This window comes from Carcharhinus amblyrhynchos, chromosome 2 (assembly GCF_965287045.1).
Source record: "Carcharhinus amblyrhynchos chromosome 2, sCarAmb.v2.hapA, whole genome shotgun sequence".
Taxonomy (NCBI): Eukaryota; Metazoa; Chordata; class Chondrichthyes; order Carcharhiniformes; family Carcharhinidae; genus Carcharhinus; species Carcharhinus amblyrhynchos.
In genome coordinates this window covers 43,117,989-43,141,109 of record NC_137325.1, presented here as the reverse complement: position 1 = coordinate 43,141,109, position 23,121 = coordinate 43,117,989, and the positions used below count along the sequence as shown (strand labels likewise).

Genomic DNA, 23,121 nt, shown 5'->3' with positions numbered 1-23,121 from the left:
AAGGAGACCATTCTGCCCACCCAGGCCCCATCCCTGTAACACCACAAATTTACCCTGCTACTCCCTCTAACCTAAGCATCCCAGGATACTAAGGGGCAATTTAGCATGGCCAATCAACTGAACCCACATATCTTTGGATTGTGGGAGGAAACAAACGCAGACATGAGGAGAATGTGCAAACTCCTCACAGACAGTAAGCAGAGCTGAAAATCAAACAGTCCCTTGGAGCTATGAGGCAGCAGTGCTAACCGCTGTGTCACCGTGTTGCCATGTTTTATAAAGAGACCAGTACATAACCCAACCAAAAAAATAAACTTGGGGATAGCTTTTGCATTTGGTTTGAGCTACACTTTTATATGTTCTGGAGATATATACTTAAAACTTCATCTTTGAATGTCACAAGAATCTCGACGAGTTATAAATTGATTGTTCCTATTCAGAGGGAAAACAAGATATACAAAATGTTTGTTCTGGTTGATTAACTCAACATTTCTCTATTGTAGGGCAATGGAAATAAATACATTGATGAGATGAGACTAGTGAACACCTACAACCTTCACACCAAGAAGTGAACACCCAATTCAAGCAGCTATATGTCTTAAGTTGCATTTAAACACATTTGGAAGCCGTGGTGAATGTCCATAAAGATTATGCGCTATCTTTACGCAACAGTGTCAAGGAATCCTAACATGAATTGGCATTCCACAAAGAATTAAAATGGGGAACATTTGTTGTGGAAGTACTTCCCATCATAATGAGCATGAAGCTGGGCCACAAAATGAACGGGAAGCTTTACTAAATGTTGTGAATACCGATCAATGCAGTACATCTGTTGATGAAGAGCAGCCATCACTCCCACAGATCTCTGCATCCAGCAAGAATTCTGTAGATCTGCAGAATAAAATGGACAATAAAGATGTTTGCCAGAATGGTGCTGTTCCAACCAAGAGGTAAATTGTACTTTTTTTTCCAGTTCTGCTGATTTAATCAGTTTCACAGTCCTTAGGTTTGCATTAGATTAGCATGACCTTGGTTATAGCTCTTTATTACAAATCATAATATTGATGTCTTAAAAGTTGCTTTTATCAACACTTTTGAACACATTCAAATTTTAGGAATGTTAGCAGCAACTGTTAACTTATGCAGTGTGGCTGGGCGTGGGGGGAGAGAGTGGGGGGGGGAGAGAGTGGGGGGGAGAGAGTGGAGGGGGCGTGGGGGGAGAGAGTGGGGGGGGAGAGAGTGGAGGCGGCGTGGGGGGAGAGTGGAGGGGAGAGTTGGGGGGGCGTGGGGGGGGAGAGTGTGGGGGAGGGTGGGGGGGAGGATGTCGGGGTGAGGGGAGGTGGGGGGGTGGTGGGGGGGGAGGCGTGGGGAGAGTGGGGGTCGTGGGGAGAGTGTGCTGGGAAGGGGATGTGGTAAAGGTGAAGGGGAGGGGGCGTGGGTGGGGGCAGTGGCGTGGGGGGCATGGTGGTGTGTGTGGCGGTGGAAAGGGGGGGATGGGGGAACTGTGGGGGATAGGGGAGGGGGTACTCGGGGGAGGTGTGGGAGGCATGTGGCGGGGGTCTTAAGAGAGGCGTAGGGAGGTGGTGTGGATTGGGATGTGTGGTAGGGGGTAAGGAATAGGGAGCGGGGGGTGGGGTTTGGCAAGTGACGGGGAAGGACAGAGCCGACCCGGAAGTGGTTGTTTCAGCGGGGCGGTCTTTGTGACGTATGGTTGCAGCTCCCCCCCCTCCGTGTTGTGGCCGTCGGAGGTTGTGTGTGAATTCGGGTTTTCTGCTATAAACAGATGGCAATGTCCAAAGTTGTTGCTAGTGATTATTATGACAGCGTTTTTACTCGATATTTGGGTTTGACGTCAATCGCAGTATAATTAGCAGTTGGGGTAAGTAAATTTGAGGTGATGAAGTTTCAGTCAGTCTCAGGTTATCAACCTTTGATGCTATTCGGGTTGCAGTTTTAAAGTTTACTTATTAATGTCACAAGTAGGCTTACATTAACACTGCGGTGCTCTAGGCAAATGTGGGTTAGTTGGTCTGTCTTAGCATTATATTGGACATTTGGTGGTTATGTTTAACACAAGTTTAACTTTCAGGTTCACGAAAAACCCTAATGTGTGATATTACTTCATCCAAAAATTTAAACCAAAACATTTCAGTTGATTTACAAACTGTTAAGTCATTGACCATATAACTCACTCACGTTTTCCACGATTGTGTTTTAAACTCTATGTGGAGAGTATGGAGCTAGATTGAGTACTACCGACCTTTAACTCCAGAAGTTCTGTGGAACCACTAACCAGTGATGCCAAAGGACCGGAGAATTGAAAATGCTGCATTCCTGTTCATAACAAGGCAGACGGATAAACCCAGCAATTACAGCCATGTCGTTCAATGCCAATGGTGGGAAATCTTTGAAAGACAATTTGAGGGAAAATTAATTGCTGCTTGGGAAAGAATGGGCTATTAAATAAAACATTGATTTGTAAAGGGAAAATTGCATTGAACTAACTTGGTTTTTTTTGTACTGTAGACAATTGATCAAAATAATGTCGTTGATGTGTATATGGATTTTCAGAAGGCATTTGCTAGTTATGTCAGATTTGTTAGCAAAATTAAGCTACAATGGCAACATGAATACAAAATTGGCTGTGGGTCCAAAAGCACAGTGAATGGTTTTACAAACTGGAAAGATATGCAGGAATGCATTAAGGATTAATTGGAGATTTGGTAGAAGTATTCATAATTTAGAAGGATATTGATGGAATAAATAAGGCAACAGTGTTTCTGTTGGCAAAGGGGCTGATAACCAGAAGAAGATTTAAGGTGATTGGCAAAAGTATCAGAGGTGACCTTTGTTTTATACAGAGTTGTGATCTGGAAATGCTGCTTGACAGGGCGGTAGAAGCAGATTCACCAGTAGCTTTCAAAAGCAAGTTGGATAAGTACTTGAAGGGGAAAAAAAATCAGGGCTAGAGGCAAAGAATAGGGGTGTGGAACAGCTCTGGCAAAGAGCTTACACCTCAGAAGCAAGCCAATCATTCCATCTTTGTATGTGACACTCTGGCTTTGTCACATTTGTTTTGATGTCCACTGTAATCAATTCTATACACAAATTTATTGTTGACAGAGAGGAGACAATCCCACTTAGTCTAGATGTGAATCTAGTTTCTAAACTTGCCTCCTCCAGTATCTGTGAATTATGCCACAATGTGAGTTGCCCACCTTTCTTCTGAGGCCTTGCACTAGCAGCTGGTGACTTTAGAGTCTATTGATGCTATTCTGAGACTATTGCTGGGAGGGTGTATATTGGCTGGGATGATTTTGGTCATTTGCTAATGTTTACACAAGAGTATGATTGAGTAGGAAAGCTTAAGTGAATCTGGAAATGTGCTACTTTGTCTTGGCAACAGTCTGAGGTTAAGCCAGTTTATTCACAACCTTTGGTCACAGTTAACCTTAAAATGAGCTTTCAATCTTATTTGTGCCAACTAAGACTGCCTATTTCCATCACTGTAACATTGCAGACATGCCTCTGTCTCAGTTCATCTGCTGCTGAAACCAACACACCTCAGATACTTAAGCAGTCCATGTCCAAATGCAGCAAGACCTGGACAAATGACAAGTAAAAAAACTTGCACAAGTGCTAGGCAATGAGCATCTCCAACAAGAGGATCTAACTGTCACCCCATGCCACGTAATGACATTGCCATCGATGAATCCCCCACTATTAACATCCTGGGGGCTGACCAATGACCAGAAACTGAACTGGATTAGCCATATAAATACTGTAGCTACCATAGCAGGTCAAAAGCTAGGAATCCTGTGGTGAGTAACTCTGACTCCCCAAAACCTGTCCACAAGTCAGGAGTGTAATGAAATACTCTCAACTTGCCTGCATGAATGGAGCTCCAACAACATTCAAGAAACTTGACATCATCTAGGACAAGGCAGCTCACTTGAAGGCCTGCCACTAACATCAATCGTACCACCAACAGACAGTAGCAGCAGTGTGTACAATCTACAAGATGCACTGCAGAAACTCACCAAGGCACTATCTTCCAAACCCATCTAAAAAGACAACAGCAGCAGATACTTGGAAACACCACCACCTGAATGTCCCCTCCAAATCACTCATCGTCCTGACTTGAAAATATGTTGGTAGCCATGATGTGACAATGCTGCCGCTGGACTACATTACTATTGGAAATATATTGCCATTCCTTCACCATAGCTGGGATAAATCCTGAAAACCCCTCCCTAACAGCATTGTGCATGTATCTACATCTCAGGGAATGCAGTGTTTCAATAAGGCAGCTTACCACCACCTTCTCAAGGGGAACTAGAGATGGGCAATAAATGTTTGCCTAGCCAGTGACACCCATATCCCATAAATGAATTTTTAAAAATAGACTTGACTGTTCCACTATTCCGGCTGGTCTCCCACATTCTACCCAATATAAACTTGAGGTCGCCCAAAACTCTGCTGCCCATGTCTCAACTTTCAGCAAGTCCCATTTTCCTTACCTTTCCTTTGCTTTCTGACCCTCATTAGAGTTCACTTCCTACGTCTTTCTGCTTGGTATGTCGGTTTCCTCCTTTAAGACCTACCTCCGACAATGCCTTTGGTCATAGAACAAAGAACGACACAGCACGGGAAACAGGCCCAACAAGCCCACGCCGCCATTTCAACATTGTGAGTCCCCTCTCCACCCATGACCTAATATCTCCTTTGTGGTTTGGTGTCACACTTTGGTGGTGAATCTCTGGAATTCTCTGCCCATTGAAGTGGTGGAGGCTGCCTCGCTAAATATATTTAAGACGCGGGTTGATAGGTTTTTGATAGGCAAGGGGATTAAGGGTTATGGGGAGAGGGCGGGAAGGTGGAACTGAGACACGACAGATCAGCCATGATCTTATTGAATGGCAGGGCAGGCTCGAAGGGCTAGATGGCCTACTCCTGCTCCTATTTCTTATGTTCTTATGTTTATTTGAGAATACCCCTGTAAAAACACCCTGGGAGGTTTTATTGTGATAAAGGCGCCATATAAGTATAAGTTATACTTGCTGAAGGTATCTTTAAAAGTTGGCTTTGCAGTATTTTAGATTGCTCATATGAGCTGATTTTAGTGAAAATGCTTCTGCTGTCAACAAATGATTGAGAAATTAAGTTTCTCGCTTGCAGTACATATAATTTCTAAAGTTTCTTTATTTGGTTTTGAAATCCTTAAAGAATTACAAAGTGAGAAGTCCTTGCCACTTTCTCTGGCAGCTCATTCCATAAACACAACACCCTCTGCATGAAGAAGTTGCTTTATTTAGTGTTATTTCACTTTAGAGTCGTGGATATGCGTATATCCACTTAGCATCGGGACTTTTTGCTTTACAGAAAGTCAAAAAGCAATATAGCATGGAAACAGGCCCTTTGGCCCAAACGGTCCATGCCAATCATGGTGCCCTCCCAGCTAGTTCCAATTGCCCACGTTTGGTCCATATTCCTTTAATCCTTTCCCATCCTAAATGTTACAAGTGAACCTGCCTCAACCACTTTCTCTGGCAGCTCATTCCATAAACTCAACATCCTCTGCATGAAGAAGTTGCTGCTCAGATCCCTTTTAAATCTGTCCCCTCTCACCTTAAACCTATGCCCTCTGGTTTTCAATTCCCCTTCCCTGTGTTCATCCTATTCCCCTCCTGATTTTATACACTTCAGTAAGGTCACCCCTCATTCTCCTAGCGTCACTTCATAAGAACATAAGAAATAGGAGCAGGAGTAGGCCATCTAGCCCTTCGAGCCTGCCCCGCCATTCAGTAAGATCATGGCTGATCTGTCGTGGCTCAGTTCCACATTCCCGCCCTCTCCCCATAACCCTTAATCCCCTCGCTTACCAAAAACCCGTCAACCCGCGTCTTAAAAATATTTAGCGAGGCAGCCTCCACCACTTCAACAGGCAGAGAATTCCAGAGATTCACCACCCTTTGAGTGAAGAAGTTCCTCCTCAACTCCGTTCTAAACCGCCCCCCCTTTATCTTGAGGCTATGCCCCCTAGTCCTACTGTCCTTTCTGAGCGGGAAGAGTCTCTCCACCTCTATCCTGTCCATCCCATTCATCATCTTATACGTCTCAATGAGATCTCCCCTCATTCTTCTAAACTCTAACGAGTACAAGCCTAGTTTATTCAGCCTCTCCTCATAGCTCAACCCCCTCAACTCCGGTATCAGCCTAGTAAACCTCCTCTGCACTCCCTCCAAGGCCAAAATATCCTTGCATAAGTGCGGCGACCAAAACTGCACACAGTACTCCAGCTGCGGCCTCACCAATGCCCTATACAGCTGCAGCAAGACCTCCCTACTTTTATATTCAATCCCCCTTGCTATGAAGGCCAGCATCCCATTCGCCTTCCTGACCACCTGCTGCACCTGCAGGCTGGGTTTTTGCGACTCATGCACAAGGACCCCGAGGTCCCTCTGCACCGTCGCCTGCTGCAGTTTTTCGCCACGTAAGTAATAGTCCTTCCTACCAAAGTGGACCACCTTGCACTTGCTAACATTAAATTCCTTTTGCCAGTTCCTGGCCCATTCGCCCAGCCTATCTAGATCCTTCCGCAGACTCTCCACACCCTCCGCGCAATTTGCCGTTCCACCAATCTTGGTGTCATCAGCAAATTTCAACACCATACACTCGGTTCTCTCCTCCAGATCATCTATATAAATGGTAAATAGCTGAGGCCCCAGCACCAACCCCTGGGGCACTCCACTAGTCACCAACTGCCAATCCGAATAGCACCCATTAACCCCCACTCTCTGCCTCTTATTTGACAACCAATCCTCTATCCACGCTAACACCCTACCCCCAACTCCATGCCCCCTTACCTTCTGCAATAACCTCTTCATACTGACGTAGCGTGCGTGAAATGATCAGCGCCATTCTGAAATGACCCGTCTCACTTCCCAAGACTTTCTTCTCCCTGAGACTGTATCCCACTTGTTGCCTTTCTCCCTTATCCGCCTGCACTTGGCTTCCCTAGCTCCCTTACTTGTTCCCCCCCTCCTGCCATTGGTTGCAATAGAAAAGTCTGATTTGCTTTAACTTATTTCACTTAAAGTTGCGCTTTTCAGGAATTTAGCTACAACATTGTGAGGAATTGTTGGATAGTTCACATGTTGTTTGGCCACTGAAGGCATCACAACTGAACCTTCTGTTGCTGAACATCCACGCAGGCTTTATATGTACACGGACATACGATCGTGAATGTAGCGCAAACCAGCCTCCCATCCATTGACTCTGTCTACACTTCCCGCTGCCTTGGCAAAGCAGCCAGCATAACTAAGGACCTCACGCACTCTGGACATACTCTCTTCCACCTTTTTCCGTTGGGAAAAAGATGCAAAATTCTGACGCCACATACCAATTGACTCAAGAACAGCTTCTTCCTTGCTGACATCAGACTTTTGAGTTGACCTACCTTGCATTAAGTTGATCGAAGGCTGTAACACTACAGTTTTCACGCTCTCTTTTATATACAAGTGATAAGGACGGACTATAGTAAAAGACAATCAGCCATTGATGTCTAAGGAGATAAAGGAGGGTATCAAATTGAAAGAAAATGCATACAGAGTGGCAAAGATTAGTGGGAACTAGATGATTGGGAAATTTTTAAAGATCAATAGAAAGCCATGAAAAAAGCTATAAAGAAAATGGATTACGAGAGTTAACTAGCTCAGGATATAAAAACAGGTAGCAAAAGTTTCTACAAATATATAAAACGAAAAAGAGTGGCTAAAGTAAATGTTCTTTAGAGGATGGGAAGGAGGATGTAATAACTGGAAATGAGGAAATAGCTGAGGCATTGAACAGGTGTTTTGTCTCGGTCTTTGAAGTGGAAACCACAAATAATAGGGCAAAAATTGATGACCTGAAGGTTATGGAAGGTGAGGACCTAGAAACTATCACTACCATGAAGGAGGTAGTGTTGGGCAAGCTAATGGGGTTAAAGATAAACAAGACTCCTGGCTCTGATGGAATGCATCCCAGGGTACCAAAAGAGATCGTGGGGGAAATAGCAAATGCACTAGTGATAATTTACCAAAATTTGCTGGACTCTGGGGTGGTTCTGCAGATTGGAAAACAGCAAACGTACCACTATTTAAGAAAGGAGGTAGACAAAAGGTGGGTAAGTATAAGGCGGTTAGCTTAACTTCTGTAGTAGTGAAAATGCTTGAATCTCTCATTAAGGAAGAAATATCGAGACATCTAGATATCAGTTGTCTTATTGGGAAAACGCAGCATGGGTTCATGAAGGACAGGTCATGTTTGACTAATGTGGCGGAATTCTTTGAGAACAGTATGTTCGCAGTGGACAGTGGGGAACCTTTGGAGGTAGTGTATCTGGATTTGACAAGGTGCCGCACCAAAGGCTGCTGCGTAAGATAAAGATGCATGGTGTTATGGGTACTGTATTAGCATGGATAGAGGATTGGTTAACTAGCAAAGCATAGAGTGGAGGTAAATGAGTGTCTTGCTGGTTGGCAATCAATAACTACTAGTGTATCACAGGGAATCGGTACTGGGATCACAATTGTTTACAATTTATGTGGATGATTTGGAATTGGGGATCAAGTGTGGTGCACTAAAATGAGCAGATGACACTAAGATAGGTGGTAGAGCAAGATGTGCAGAGGATGCTGAAAGTCTGCAAAGGGATGGAGATAGTCGAAGTGAGTGAGCAACGGTCTGGCAGATGGAGTACAATGTTGGTAAATGTGAGGTCATCCATTTTGGTAGGAATAAACTAAAATGGACTATTGTGTAAATGGTAAAAAATTGCCACATGCTGCTGTGCAGATGGACCTGGGTGTCCTTGTGCATGAATAACAAAAAGTTGGTTTGCAGGTGCAACAGGGAATTAAGAAGGCAAATGGAATTTTGTCTTTGATTGCTAGATGGATGGAGTTTAAAAACAGGGAGGTTATGTTGAGCTGTAAAAGGTGCTGGTGAGGCTGCACTCTAGAGTACTGTGTTCAGCTTTGGTCTCCTTACTTGAGAAAGGATATACTGGCACTGGAGGAGGTACCAAGGAGATTCACTAAGTTGATTCCTGAGTTGAAAGGGTTAGCTTATGAGGAGAAACTGAGTAGGTTGGGGTTATATTCATTGGAATTCAAAAGAATGAGGGGTGATCTTAGAGAAACATATAAGATTAGGAAGGGAATAGATAAGACCGTTTCCATTGGCAGGTGAAACTAGAACTAGGGGGCATGCTTCAAGGCTTATTTATTTATTAGTCACAAATAGGTTTAAAATTCAGACTGCAATGCCTGGCCAATTCACCTAGTCTGCCCATTTTTGGACCATGGAAGGAAACTGGAGGAAACTCACGCAGACATGGGGAGAACGTGCAAACTCCACACAGACAGTGACCTAAGCTGGGAATTGAACCTGGGTCCCTGGCACTGCGGCAGCAGTGCTAACCACTGTGCCAACATGCTGCAAGGGGGAGCACGTTTAGCACTGAGTTGAGAGGAACTTCTTCACCCAAAGAGTTTGAATCTATGGGATTCCCTGCCCAGAGAAGCAGTCGAGGCTATCTCAATGAATGTTTTTAAGGCAAGGATAGGTAAATTTTTGAAGGGTAAAGGAATTAAGGGTGAACAGGTGGATAAATGGAGCTGAGTCCACAAAAAGATCAGCCATGATCTTATTGAATGGCGGAACAGGCACGAAGGGCCAGATGGCCTACTCCTGCTCCTAGTTCTTATATTCTTTCCTTCACTATGAACAGTATGCTTTGGCTGTATAGAACGCAAGAAACAATACTTTTCACTGTATACTAATACACGTGAAATAATAAATCCAGTCGAAGTTGCAGTTGTAAATGCGCCTAGTTTGGGGGCGTTTAAGAGATTGGTGGATAGGTTTATGGACGAAAAGGGATTGGTTTAGATTAGTGGGTCAATGTTTTTTTTAAAAATAAGGCTGGTCGGCGCAACATTGTGGGCCGAAGGGCCTGTTCCGCGCTGTAATGTTCTATGTTCTATGTTCTAAATATGCCATCTTATTGGGTTCGTCCATAAGCTCATAGACTCACAATTAATTTATAAAAAATGAATAATAAAGAGCATGAAGCTGAGGCAGTTTGCAAAATGTAACATGTATCCAATTCCTCGTGCATTGAAATCTGTCTACAATCTTTAAGAAACTTCCTGCAATATAGCAAGTATGGTGACACAAATGCCGAATATATAATCAACCAGTTAATGTTCCAGTAAAAATTTGAAACTAGCTGGTTGTTGGTTAAGCAAGAACATGATTAGTGGAATGTAGATAGAACAAACAAACAAAGGACAGTACCACATAGGAACAAGCGCTTTGGCCCTCCAAGCCTGCACCGGTCACGTTGTCCTATCCCGACCAACTGCCTCTATCCCTTTATTCCCTGTCTGTTCGTATGTCCATCCAGATAAGTTTTAAACATCGTTAACGTATCTGCCTCAAACACCTCACTTGGCAGTGCATTTCTGGCCCCCACCATTCTCTATGTAAAAAAAGAACTTCCTCTGCACATCTCCACTGAACCTTTCCCCCCCTTATCATAAACTTGTGCCCCCTTGTAATTGTCATTTGTGCCCTGGGAAAAAGCTTCCAACTGTTTACCCTGTCTATACCCCTCACAATTTTATAAATTTCTACCAGGTTGCCCCTCAGTCTCTGTATTTCCAGGGAGAACAATCCCAATTTATTCAGTCTCTCCTCATAGCTAAGACTCTCCATACCAGGCAACGTCCTGGTAAACCTTGTCTGTACTCTCTCCAAAGCCGCCTTATCCTTCTGGTAGTGTGGTGACCAGAATTGGACACAGTATTACAAATGTGGCCTAACCAACGTTTTATGTAACTAACATAATTTGCCAACTTTCACACTTGATGCCCTGTCCACTGAAGGCAAGCACAGCATATGCTTTCTTTTCTACCTGTGCTGCTGCTTTCAAGGAACTGTGGACCTGCAAGCCCAGATCTCTGTGTGTCTATGCTCCTGACGGTTCTGCCATTTATAGCTCCCATGTGAATTGGACCTACCAGAATGCATCACCTTGCATTTGTCCAGAATAAATTCCATCTGCCATTTCTCTGCCCAATTTTACAGCCTATCTATATCCTGCTGTATTCTCTGGCAATCTTCATCACTATTCGCAACTGCAGCAATCTTAGTATCATCCGCAAATCTGCTGATCAAACTAGCTACGTTTTCTTTCAAGTCATTTATGTATATTACAGACAGCAAAGGTCCCAGCACTGATCCCTGCAGAACACCGCTAGTTACAGACCTCCATTCAGAAAAAATGTCCTTCCACCGCTACCCTCTGCTTTCTATGGCCAAGCCAGTTCTGAATCCATCTAGCTAGTTCATCCCTGATCCTGTGTGACTTAATCTTTTGTAGCAGCCTGCGATGAGGGACCTTGTCAATTGCTTTACTAAAGTCCATGTAGACAACATCCACAGCCCTTCCCTCATCAATTATTTCTGTCACCTCCTCAAAACACTCAAACTAGTGAGACATGACCTCTCTCATACAAAACCATGCTGTCTGTCATGAATAAAACCTTTCAGTTCCAAACGTGTATAGATCCTATCTCTAAGAATTTTCCCCGTACAATTTATCACTGACGTCAAGCTCACCGGCCTATCTCTTGCCTCCCTCAGTAATCTGGGATAGACCTGGCGCTGGGGATTTGTCTATCTTAGTGCTTTTTAATATACCTAACACTTCCTCCTTTGTAATGATGACTTGTTCTGAAGGGTTTACACATCCCTCTGAGACACCACCAATCAACGTATCCCTCTCCTTTGTTACTACCAATGCAAAATACTCATTAAAGATCTCGCCCACTTCCTTTGGTTCTATGCATAATTTTCCTCCTTTGTTCTTGAGTGGATCAACTCCTTAATTCTGCCTGCCAAGGACATTTTGTGACCCTTTTTGCTCTCCTAACTCCCTGTTTGAACTCATTTTTACTTTCCTTGTATTCTTCAAGTGCTTCATCTGCTTTCAGTTGCCTAGACCTCATGTATGTATCCTTTTACTTTTTGACTAGACTTGCAATTTTCCTAGTCATCCATGATTCCTGAATCCTCCCTTTCCTCTCCTTCCTTTTCACAGGCACATGCCGTCCTGCACTCTGATCAACTGCTCCTTAAAAGACTCCCAACATGCCAGATGTGGATTTACCCTCAAACAGCGTCTCCCTTAGAACAGCCTCCAAATTCTGCCTAATCTGATTGTAGTTAGCCTTCCCCCAGTTTAGCACCTTAACCCTAGAACAACACTCATTCTTTTCCATGAGTATCTGAAAGTTTATGGAATTGTGGTCACTGTTTGCCACATGTTCCCCCACTGCAGCTTTGATGACCTGGCTGGGTTCACTTCCTAGTTCTAGGTCCAGTATAGCCCCCTCTCTAGTTGGACTATCCACATATTGTTCCAAAAATTCTTCCTGGACGCACTTAACAAATTCCTCACCATCCGGACGTCTAGCCCAAAGAGATTTCCAGTCAGTGTGATGAAAATTAAAGTCTCCCGCTACATCAACCCTATTATTTCTACATTTGTCCAGAATCTGCTTATATATCCATTCTTCAACTTCCCGTAGGCTGTTGGGATGCTTGTAGTATAACCCAATCATTGTGACTGCCCCCTTCCTGTTCCTGAGCTCTACCCGCAGTGTCTCATTACATGATTCTTCCTAGGTGTCCTCCCTCTGTACAGCTGTAATATGTTCTCTAACCAGCATTGCAACTTTCCCACCTCTTTTTCCTTCCCCTCTGTCTCACCTAAAACACTTATGTCCTGGAATATTTAGCTGTCTCTTTTTAAACCAAGTCTCTATCACTGCAACCACATCCAAGTTCTGTGCATAAATCAAGGCTCTAAGTTTACCTGTCTTGCCTGTTATATTCCTTGCATTGAAACAGATGTACTCCAGATTTCTAGGTTCATTGAGTACGACCTCCCTGAGCCTGTTCTTCCTCTTAGCAAGCCTGGCCTTGGTCTCATGCTCATCCCCAGTCTCTACACTTTTGGCCTACTGTTCTGATAAATTGTGAGGAGTGTGGAAGTAACTTTCTAAAGCAGTTTTATTTTGTATTTCGTAAGTATTATCAGTAATGACTTGTAAGCACATATCCAGGCTATACTACCGCAACTGTTTAGAGAAAGCGGCCTGTGTTAACGGTTCTGTTAGGTTTTTTTTTAGTTTTTCCTCACAGTCTTCAACTGCAATTGGAGCAGACATTGAAAGTGAAGAATGTGAACCCAACACTGCAGTTAAAAAGTGATACTCAAGAATAAGTTTGTGTAGCACAGAGAACTAGTGTGGATTCAGAGCTAAAAGCACCAAGCATACTCAAAATAACTGAGGAACGTCACTCCAATTCTGAAACATAGTTCGGTGTGAAATAAAGTTGTCCTGAGTTGTATGTTGAAGCCCGTAAGAATGTCTAAGCTACTTGTGTGGGACAAGCAGTCGTGGAGCAGGGAAACAAAAACATTGTTCAATAAGAGTGGAACTGTTTTGGACAATCTGAAGATGACATTTCAAAAGTGTTAATCATGTGGAGAGATGGCAAATTAAGTTTCAGGCAAGTGTGAGGCGCTGCACTTTGGGAGATCAAATGCTAAGTATACAGTTAATGATAGGATCCTAAATAGCATTGATCTTCAGAGGGATCTTGGGGTTCAAGTCCATAGCTGCCTGAAAGTGGCCACACAAATAGGTAGGGTGGTAAAGAACGCATATGGCATACTTGTCTTTATTGATCGGGGCATTGAGTACAAGAGTCAGGATCTCATGTTGCAGCTTGGTTAGGTTGCACTTAGAGTATTGTGTTCAATTCTGGTCGCCACATTATAGGAAGGACGTGCAGGCTTTGAAGAAAGTGCAGAAGAGGTTTATCAGGATACTGCCTGGATTAGAGAGTATGAGCTATAAGGACAGGCTGGACAAAGTAGGGCTGTTTTCTTTGAAGTGGTGGAGGCTGAGGGGAGACCTGATAGAAATCTGTAAAATTAAGAGAGACATAGATAAGGTAACAATCAGAATCTTTTTTCCAGAGTTGACATGTCTAATGCTAAGGGTCATGCACTTAAAGTGAGGGGGAGGAAAGTTTTTTACAGCGTGGTAGGTGTCTGGAACACGTTGCAGCAGTGGTGGTGTGGGTGAATACAACAGGGGCATTTAAGAGGCTTTTAGATCAGCACATGAAAATGCAAGGAGTAGAGGGATATGACCCAAGGGTAGATAGAAGGGATTAGTTTACTTTGGCATCATGTTTGGCACAACATCGTGGGCTGAATGGCCTGTTCCCGTGCTGTAAAATTCTATGTACTAAGTTTGAATGCGATGATTTGATAATGGACTGAAAGACTATGAGAAGTGAAAGTATAATGAAAGAATCAGCTGATCACAAAATTTAGGGTATTATCTCTGTGCCTGAGAGAAGAATTAATTTCACGGATGTGAAACTTGTTTGCAGGTTGACATCCTAATGGAAAGGACCGACTATACATCCCTTAAAGACGGATGTGCTGGTCTGAGACAATGAATATCTATATTATTGACCAGTATCCTGCAGGTAAATGCGATTAGTAGTTTACAACACAAATTATGACCAAGTTCTGCTGAGGAAGTTGCTACATTGGCCAACATTTTGATCAGTTTGTATTCAAACATATGCTTCCTAGTACAACATTCATCTAAGTAGTTTGGCTAAACTCTGAACAGCAATGGATACTATTGTTTCTATTGCAGGTGTCCTTCTACTTCAGAGAAAACTCCATGTATGCAGTGTGTTTCTATGACTACTCTAGACGGATGTCTCATTCCATCTACATTTTCTTGGCGCAAGATCTTATAACAATCAGTTATACAGGCCTTGATGGATTATCATTAACTGGTTTATAACACCGATTTGGGTTGCAGATTGTTGTTGCTGGCCATATCCTGAAAACATTTTCAGAAAACAGAACAAGGCAGCATGGTGACACAGTGGTTAGCATTACTGCCTCATAGCACAAGGGACCTCGGTTCAATTCTGGCCTTGGTCACTGTTTGTGTGGAGCTTGTGCGTTCTCCCTGTATCTGTATATGTTTCCTCTGGGTTCTCCAGTTTCCTCCTGCAGTCCAAGGTTATGCAGGTTAGGTGGATTGGCCATACTAAATTGCCCCTTATTGTCAGGGGGATTAGCAGGGGTTACAGGGATAAGGTCTGGGTGGGATTGCTGTCAGTGCAGCTTCGATGGGCTGAATGGTCTCCTTCTGCACCCTAAGGATTCCACCAAAATAGCAGCAGATCTGTTGCACAGCAAGATCTCCTGACGCCTGACTCTTCAGGATAATAGTCTTTTTTTTAAGTTTCTCCCTGCCAGTTTCATCTGAAATTGTGTAGAATGATTTTCTGTGCAGTGCACAGTGGGTAGGAAATAAAAGTAACCTTCAGAGGCTTCCAGGCAAAGTTTGGAATTCTAATGTCATATTGGAACTCAAACTAAACCTGATACAAATGGGATTGCAAATATAGATGAGCGAGTTGGTAATAATGTCAACAATGTATGAGGTAGAGTGAATTTTTTGTAGATATGCCTAGTTTATTGCATAGCTGAGTCACAATTCTCCCAAATCACAAACTACATTGAGCAATTATTGCCATTCAGTGTTTTTATGTATTAACAAACCTGCAGCCACTCGTAAGAATAATTATATAACCTTGTTCTTCAATGATAGTCGAATATATTTCAAATAAGCATGTTTTTTTATTTGTTCTTTCAAGAGATGTGGGCGTTGCTTAGGCTAGGCCAGCATTTGTAGCCCATTCCTGGAGAAGATGGTGGTGAGCTGTTTACTTGAACTGCTAATGTCCATTTGGTTTAGGTGCATCCATAAAAATAATTTAAAAATTATTTTACTTTATCCTTGTCCTTAGCCTGTAAACTGATCATAATTGTGAGATCAATAAAGTACATGGACCTAGATCTTCCTGTCCCAATAGCGGTGAACGTTGAGAGCTGTCAGCATGTAAACTTGGGGTGTCTGCCTAATATCTGCCCACTTGTTTTACTGATTCAGGATTTGATTTGATTTATTATTGTCACAGGTATTAACATACAGTGAAAAGTATTGTTTCTTGTGCACTAGACAGACAAAACGTACCATTCATAGAGAAGGAAACGAGAGAGTGCCCAATGTAGTGTTTAGTTACAGTAGGGTGTAGAGAAAGGTCAATTTAATGCAAGCTAAGTCCATTCAAAAGCCTGACAGCAGCAGAAAAGAAGCTATTCTTGAGTCAGTTGGTATGCGACCTCAGACTTTTGTATCTTTTTACCGAATGAAGAAGGTGGAAGAGAGAATGTCCAGGGTGCGTGCAGTCCTTATTTATGTTGACTGCTTTGCTGAGGCAGCGGGAAATGTAGACAGAGTCAATGGGTGGGAGGCTGGTTTGTGTGATGGATTGGGCTAAATTCACAACCTGTTGTAGTTCCTTGTGGTCTTGGACAGAGTAGGAGCCATACCAAGCTGTGATACAACCAGAAAGAATGCTTTCTATGGTGCACCAGTAAAAGTTGTGTGAGTCATAACTGACATGCCAAATTTCCTTAGTCTTCTGAGAAAGTAGAGGCGCTGGTGGGCTTTCTTAATTATAGTGTTGGCATGGGGGGACCAGGACAGGTTGTTGATGATCTGGGCACCTAAAAACTTGAAGCTATCAACCCTTTCTACTTTGTCCCATTGATGTAGACAGTGACATATTCTCCTTTACGCTTCAATGACAATCTCCTTCATTTTATTGACATTGAGGGAGAGATTATTGTTGCCACACCAGTTCACCAGATTCTCTATCTCACTCCTGTACTTTGTCTCGTCACTGTTTGAGATCTGACCCACTATGATCGTGTCTTCAGCAAACTTGAATTCAATTTTCAAACTTCAATTTGAGTTTGTGTCTTTATATGCCCTGTTTGTGAGCAGAACTCCCATTCACCTGATGAAGGAGCAGTGAGTGCTCCAAAAGCTAGTGGCTCTTGCTACCAAATAAACCCGTTGGACTTTAACCTGATGTTGTGAGACTTCTGACTAAACAACATTCCAGGCTCAATGCATCAAGCAAATTGTGAGTTAGCTGTCTACCTTGTGAAACTTCATGGAGGCTTGGAAGAATATTGTTTTCTGCATACCAATTCTGAGACAACATTTTATGATAGCTGGGCAATGTTAATGGTGATCAGTTATTTTAATAACTTCCAAGTTCTGCTCAAGATTACTTCTTTAAAACTGTATTCCTATTCTATTTTGAAAATGTTCCTTTTGAGCACTGAATGTGATGTTCACATATTGGCTTCCAACTAAGAATTAATGCTGGTCCTTTTGAAAAAAAGTATGAACCGCGGTACACACAGTGCCTAAGCAAGAAAATTAAGAACTGTTGATTTTCTGATTGTCCATATATTTTGTATTTTAAAAAAGAGAAGGGCAGTAAATAAAAATATCAAACATGTGCATTGACCATTTATAACATTGTAACAGTCTGATAATTGTAGCAATTGAAAATTTCAAATAAGTCTTTTCATTGCCCTATCAATGAATCCAATTTATATTAAATCCCTCTCAAACCTAGGTACAACACTTCTGAAGAGGGGAAATGTGCTTACGCTGAGGCAGTGCAGAAAACCGTGCAAAATGATGAAAGTAACGAGACGGTGAATGATGTGTCACAAGAATATATGAATGACTCGCTAAAAGAATCTGCAGTTGGAATGTATTCTTCTGTTATGGAAAACACTGTGAATACTGCAAAAAGAGCAAGGCTTTCTCAAGGCAATGTTGGGTAAGTTTTTTTATTGCACTTCTATATAGCCTTTTTTTAACGCAAAGGTAAATATGAGGCAGTTGAAGAATTGTAATTCTGAATTTAAATTTTGACTGTACTCAGGGTCGAGGATGGCTCTGACATTGTACTAGTTTGACTAGATGGGAAAGGACAAAAATATTCTTTGGGTAGACAGGCAAGTTGGGAATCCTTTGGGCAGGTCAGTCATGGAAACACTTGGACTGAGTGCATGAATATATTAATTGATAGGCAAAAAAGCTGGTAGCCTCTAATGCACAAAAATCAAAATATTTTTCAGCCTGGCCTGATTGAGTTCTTAATCAGATGTAAGTTCTTCCCTACTTTAGCAGAATTATGTAATGCTTTTGAACAGTGGTGAATACGGTGGGAAATAGCAGTGCAGTTCACTACTAATCAGACTTTAAAGAAAGGGGCCCCAGTGGTCTAACTTGGACCTCTGCATCAGGAGAGTAAAAGCCAAACCAGAGTAATCTTGCTCAGCATGAATGAAATCATACATAACTTTACTTATGTATAATTACTTACCAGTGCTTCCATTCAATTTTGATGCCTTGAAAATAATTTTGTCTCTTTCTGGCAGGATGAAGAGAGGCTTAATAGACTGGGTCTGTACTTGTTGGAGTTTAGAAGGATGAGGGGGGATCTTATGGAGATGTATAAGATAATGAAGGGGATGGCTAGGGTAGGGGTAGAGAGATTCTTCCCGCTCAGAAAGGACAGCAGGACTAGAGGGTACAGCCTCAAGATAAGGGGGGGGAGCAGTTTAGAACGGAGTTGAGGAGGAACTTCTTCACCCAAAGGATGGTGAATCTCTGGAATTCTCTGCCCGTTGAAGTGGTGGAGGCTACCTTGCTAAATATATTTAAGACACGAGTAGATAGGTTTTTGGTAGGCAAGGGAATTAAGGGTTATGGGGAGAAAGTGGAACTGAACCACTTCAGATCAGCCATGATCTTATTGAATGGCGGGGCAGGCTCGAAGCGCTAGATGGCCTACTCCTGCTCCTATTTCTTATGTTCTTATTTTGTTGTCTCTCATAAATGGCAGAAGGTGGAATTCATAGTTCTATCACTTGGCAGTGGAAACAGGGATTATAATGTGGCATGGTGGTACAGTGGTTAGCACTGCTGCCTCACAACGCCAAGGACCTGGGTTCAATTCCGGCCTTCGGTGACTGTCTTTGTGGAGTTTGCATGTTCTCCTCATGTCTGCATGGGTTTCCTCGGATGCTCCGGTTTCTTCTCACTGTCCAAAAATTGCAGATTAGGTTGATTGGCCATGCTAAATTGCCCCTTAATGTCCCAAGAGACATAGGTTAGGGGGATTAGTGGGGTAGATACATGAAGTTATGGGGATTGGGTCTGGGTTTGGGTTAGATGCTTGAATACTTGGTGCAGACACAATGGGCTGAATGGCCTCCTTCTGTACTGTAGGAATTCTGAGCTCCGCAACTTCTGAATTGTTGGTTTTGTTGTCAATCAAAACTTACAAAAGTAACACTTACAAAAGTGCAGGTATAGGCTGGGAGTTGTGTGTAGCTTGAGTTTCCAGGCCCGATGTTAATAGGGCCATGCTTGGCAACAGCACAAACACTGATTAAAAAAGACATTTAAAATTTGCATTGTACAGGTATGCCTTTTTTTTGTAAATTTGGTAACTTTTTTTCAGTAATAACTTTAACTTTTCGGAGAATCTTGAGATGGCCGCCTAAAGAAATTTTCAAAAATTGGCCAGTTGTCTCTTGCACCTCTTAAATTGTACGCTTTTAATTTGAGTTTCATTGGTCAAATTTGGTAGTTTTTCATTTCTGTCTGATCAATATGTTTCTTACCTGTTCACTTTTGATTTTGTATTCATGAAATGACAGTAACCAAGTGGAGGTTTGTTGTCAAGATTTGCAAATAGGTATCGTGATGGACGCTGATCTGTCTGTAGACTGAGGCTGTACAAGCCGAGTAAGCATCAGGGGTTGCAACATTTTACATTGGTCACTGTATCACTGATGTTTAATCTGCTGAATAGGACTTAACACTATGGATGTATTTTTTCCTTAATCCCATTTTGTTTACTCTGTCACCCAGCAGATCCAAGCTGCTTTTATACCCCTTCCTGGTTGGCCATAGTTAGGAAAGTTCAGGTCTAGAAGCAACTGTGGAGAGGGAAATAGAGTTGATGTTTTGAGGCCAATATGACTTTTTTATGGAATTTAGTAGGTCTGGCTTTTGATGCTTTTTGCTTTAGAAAAATAGTAATAGTGGAATATTTTAGAAGGAAAATGCTGTGCTAAATTTTAAAATACAGTTTGTCTTTAGTAAGATATGAAATGTCTGCTTGCTTGTTTGAGAAATACTTCATTGGATGATGCTCATTTTATAGTTGAACTAAGGTACTGAGTGTATTAATGATGGGACAATTTCCAACCAGGTGACTGTTGTTTAGTTTGCATTTTCTTCAAAGTATTCTTGTAATTCATGGTGGGCATTTATTTTAACAGTGATCATGAAGGGGACCATGAGCAGACAGAGATGATTTTGCATGAGAATGAAGAAGAAGCCAAGAAATTTCAGAGTAAACAAATTGATCAGGGAATGGAAGATATGAAGAACTGCCAATCAAGTGAAGAGCCCACCCTTACAAGTGTACAAGTGACTAAATTGGTGATTGAAAAATCACATTCACTAGAAGAAAACCTTTCCAATAATGAAATAAGCATTTGTCAAACAGGTGTTGGTAAAGCAACTGCTGAAAATATGAAGAACTGCAATCAAGAATATATTGATGGGTATGTTGTAAATTATAATATATAACTATTTACATGCAAATAAATCTGGACATTTTCTTCATTGACTCCAAAAGCATGCAGCTTTTCAAAAAATGAATTACAAATTCATTTACCACAGAAGAAGGACATTTATAAAGCAGAAAAATGTCTAAAGTTTATATTAATTTGATGGTCACATTTGGAAATTACCTGTGGTGGTAGAAACATAAAGCAGGTGCTGGAAAATCAGGCAGTTCTTTGACAGCCGTTTTTGGGAGGCCTGATGCAATTACATGGTTATCAGGCAGTTACCTGCCTGGTGTCAGGGCTTCTTGCCTTCAAGAAGTCTGAGCACTGTTGGCCAATCAGATTGCTGGTGGCTCTTCAGACTCATCAGCATCACCAGAAATGATCATAGTTGGGATTGTAACAGTCCTGATCACTGATGATAGGTTCGTGAGGCAGGCTGGGATCGAGATGTTGCTGAGGAGAGTAGGGGGCATTCGGCAGGGCAATACACTACCAATTGGGCTCCTGTAGTTAAGATTTTTATTTGCTGTATCATACGGCAGCTGCTGATGTGAAAGATTTCCTGGAATCTGGAAGGCCATCTGAGAACAAGCAAAGAAGGTAAAAATAGGGCAGGGAAGAGGAGTCACCATATCTATTTCACGTCCTGAGTCCCTCTCCATCTTCGTCCCCCAGTCTCACCCCAAACTTGCACGGATTAGAACATAGAACATTACAGCGCAGAACAGGCCCTTTGGCCCACGATGTTGCGCCGACCAGTTACTTCAGGGTTTTAATTAAGAACAAAGCATAAGAACTAGGAGCATGAGTAGGCCATCTGGCCCCTTGAGCCTGCTCCGCCATTCAATAAGATCGTGGCTGATCTTTTTGTGGACTCAGCTCCACTTACCCACCAGCTCACCATAACCCTTAATTCCTTTACTATTCAAAAATGTATCTATTCTTGCCTTAAAAATACTCAATGAAGTAGCCTTAACTGCTTCACCAGGCAGGGAATTCCACAGATTCACAACCCTTTGCGTGAAGATGTTCCTTCTCAACTCAGTCTGAAATCTGCTCCCCCTTATTTTGCCCCCTAGTTCTAGTTTCACCTGCCAGTAGAAACAACTTCCCTGCTCCTATCTTATCTATTCCCTTCATAATCTTGTACACTTCTACAAGATCTCCCCTCATTCTTCTGAATTCCAAAGAGTATAGCCTCAGTCTCTTCTCATAAGCCAACCTTCTCAACACCAGAATCAACCTAGTGAATCTCCTCTGCACCCCCTCCAGTGCCAGCATATACTTTCTCAAGTAAGGAGACCAAAACTGTACACAGTACTCCACAGTGACCTCCACAGCTGCAACATAACCTCACTGCATTTAAACTCCATCTGTCTAGCAATGAAGGACAAAATTTCATTTGCCTGCTGCACCTGCAAACCAACTCCCTGTGATTCTTGCACAAGGACACCCAGCAGCATGCTGCAATTTTTGACCATTTAAATAGTAGTCCATTTTGCTGTTATTTCTACCAAAGTGGATGACCTCAAATTTACCAACATTGTACTCCATCTGCCAGATCCTCGCCCACTCACTTAGACTATCTATATCCCTTTGTAGATTTTCAGCATCCTCTGCACGCTTTGCTCAGCCACTCATCTTAGCATCATCTCCAAATTTTGACACACTAGTTCCCCAACTCCAGATCATCTTTGTAAATCGTAAATAGTTGCAGTCCCAACACTGATCCCTGAGGCACACCGCTAGTCACTGATTGCCAACCAACAAAACATCTTCTACCACACTGTTTGCTTCCTGATAGTTAACCAATCCTCTATCCATGCTAATACATTACCCCTAACACTGTGCACCTTTATCTTATGCAGCAGTCTTTGGTGCAGCACCTTGTCAAATGCCTTCTGGAAATCCAGATACACTGCATCCACAGGTTCCCCATTGTCCACTGCGCATGTAATATTCTCAAAGAATTCCACCAAATTAGTCAAACATGACCTTTCCTTCATGAACCCATGTTGCATCTTATCAAAGGGACAATTAATATCCAGATGTCTTGGTATTTCTTTCTTGATGATAGATTCAAGCATTTTCCCTACTACAGAAGTTAAGCTAACCGACCTATAGCCTTTTGACTACCCCCTTTTTTAAACAATGGCATCACATTTGCTGTTTTCCAATCTGCGGAACCACCTCAGAGTCCAGCAAATTTTGGTAAATTACCACTAGTGCATTTGCTATTTCCTCCACCATCTCTTTTAGTAGCCTGGGATGCATTCCATCAGGGTCAGGAGACTTGTCTACCTTTAGCCCCGTTAGCTTGCCCAACACTCCCTCTTTCATGATAATATTCTCTAGGTCCTCATCTGCCATAGTCTTCCCGTCATCAATTTTTGGCATGTTATTTTGTCTTCCACTGTGAAGATCGACACAATACCTCA

General features: G+C 42.5%; 1 protein-coding gene across 2 annotated transcripts in view; it reads left to right on the top strand.

Moving 5' to 3' along the window:
- The window catches only part of LOC145353987 (ubiquitin thioesterase otulin-like), an 82,816-nt gene that overhangs the window by 9,314 nt on the left and 50,381 nt on the right, over positions 1 to 23,121 (top strand). Inside the window, exons 2-4 of one of the 2 annotated variants that reach the window (XM_080205053.1) lie at positions 504 to 950; positions 17,659 to 17,868; positions 20,387 to 20,674. In XM_080205053.1, the coding sequence (XP_080061179.1) occupies positions 718 to 950; positions 17,659 to 17,868; positions 20,387 to 20,674 (731 nt within the window). In that variant the 5' untranslated portion in view covers positions 504 to 717. Of the gene's footprint in view, positions 1 to 503; positions 951 to 1,727; positions 1,880 to 17,658; positions 17,869 to 20,386; positions 20,675 to 23,121 lie in introns of those variants that run through there. The other variant, XM_080205061.1, reaches the window with a different exon arrangement.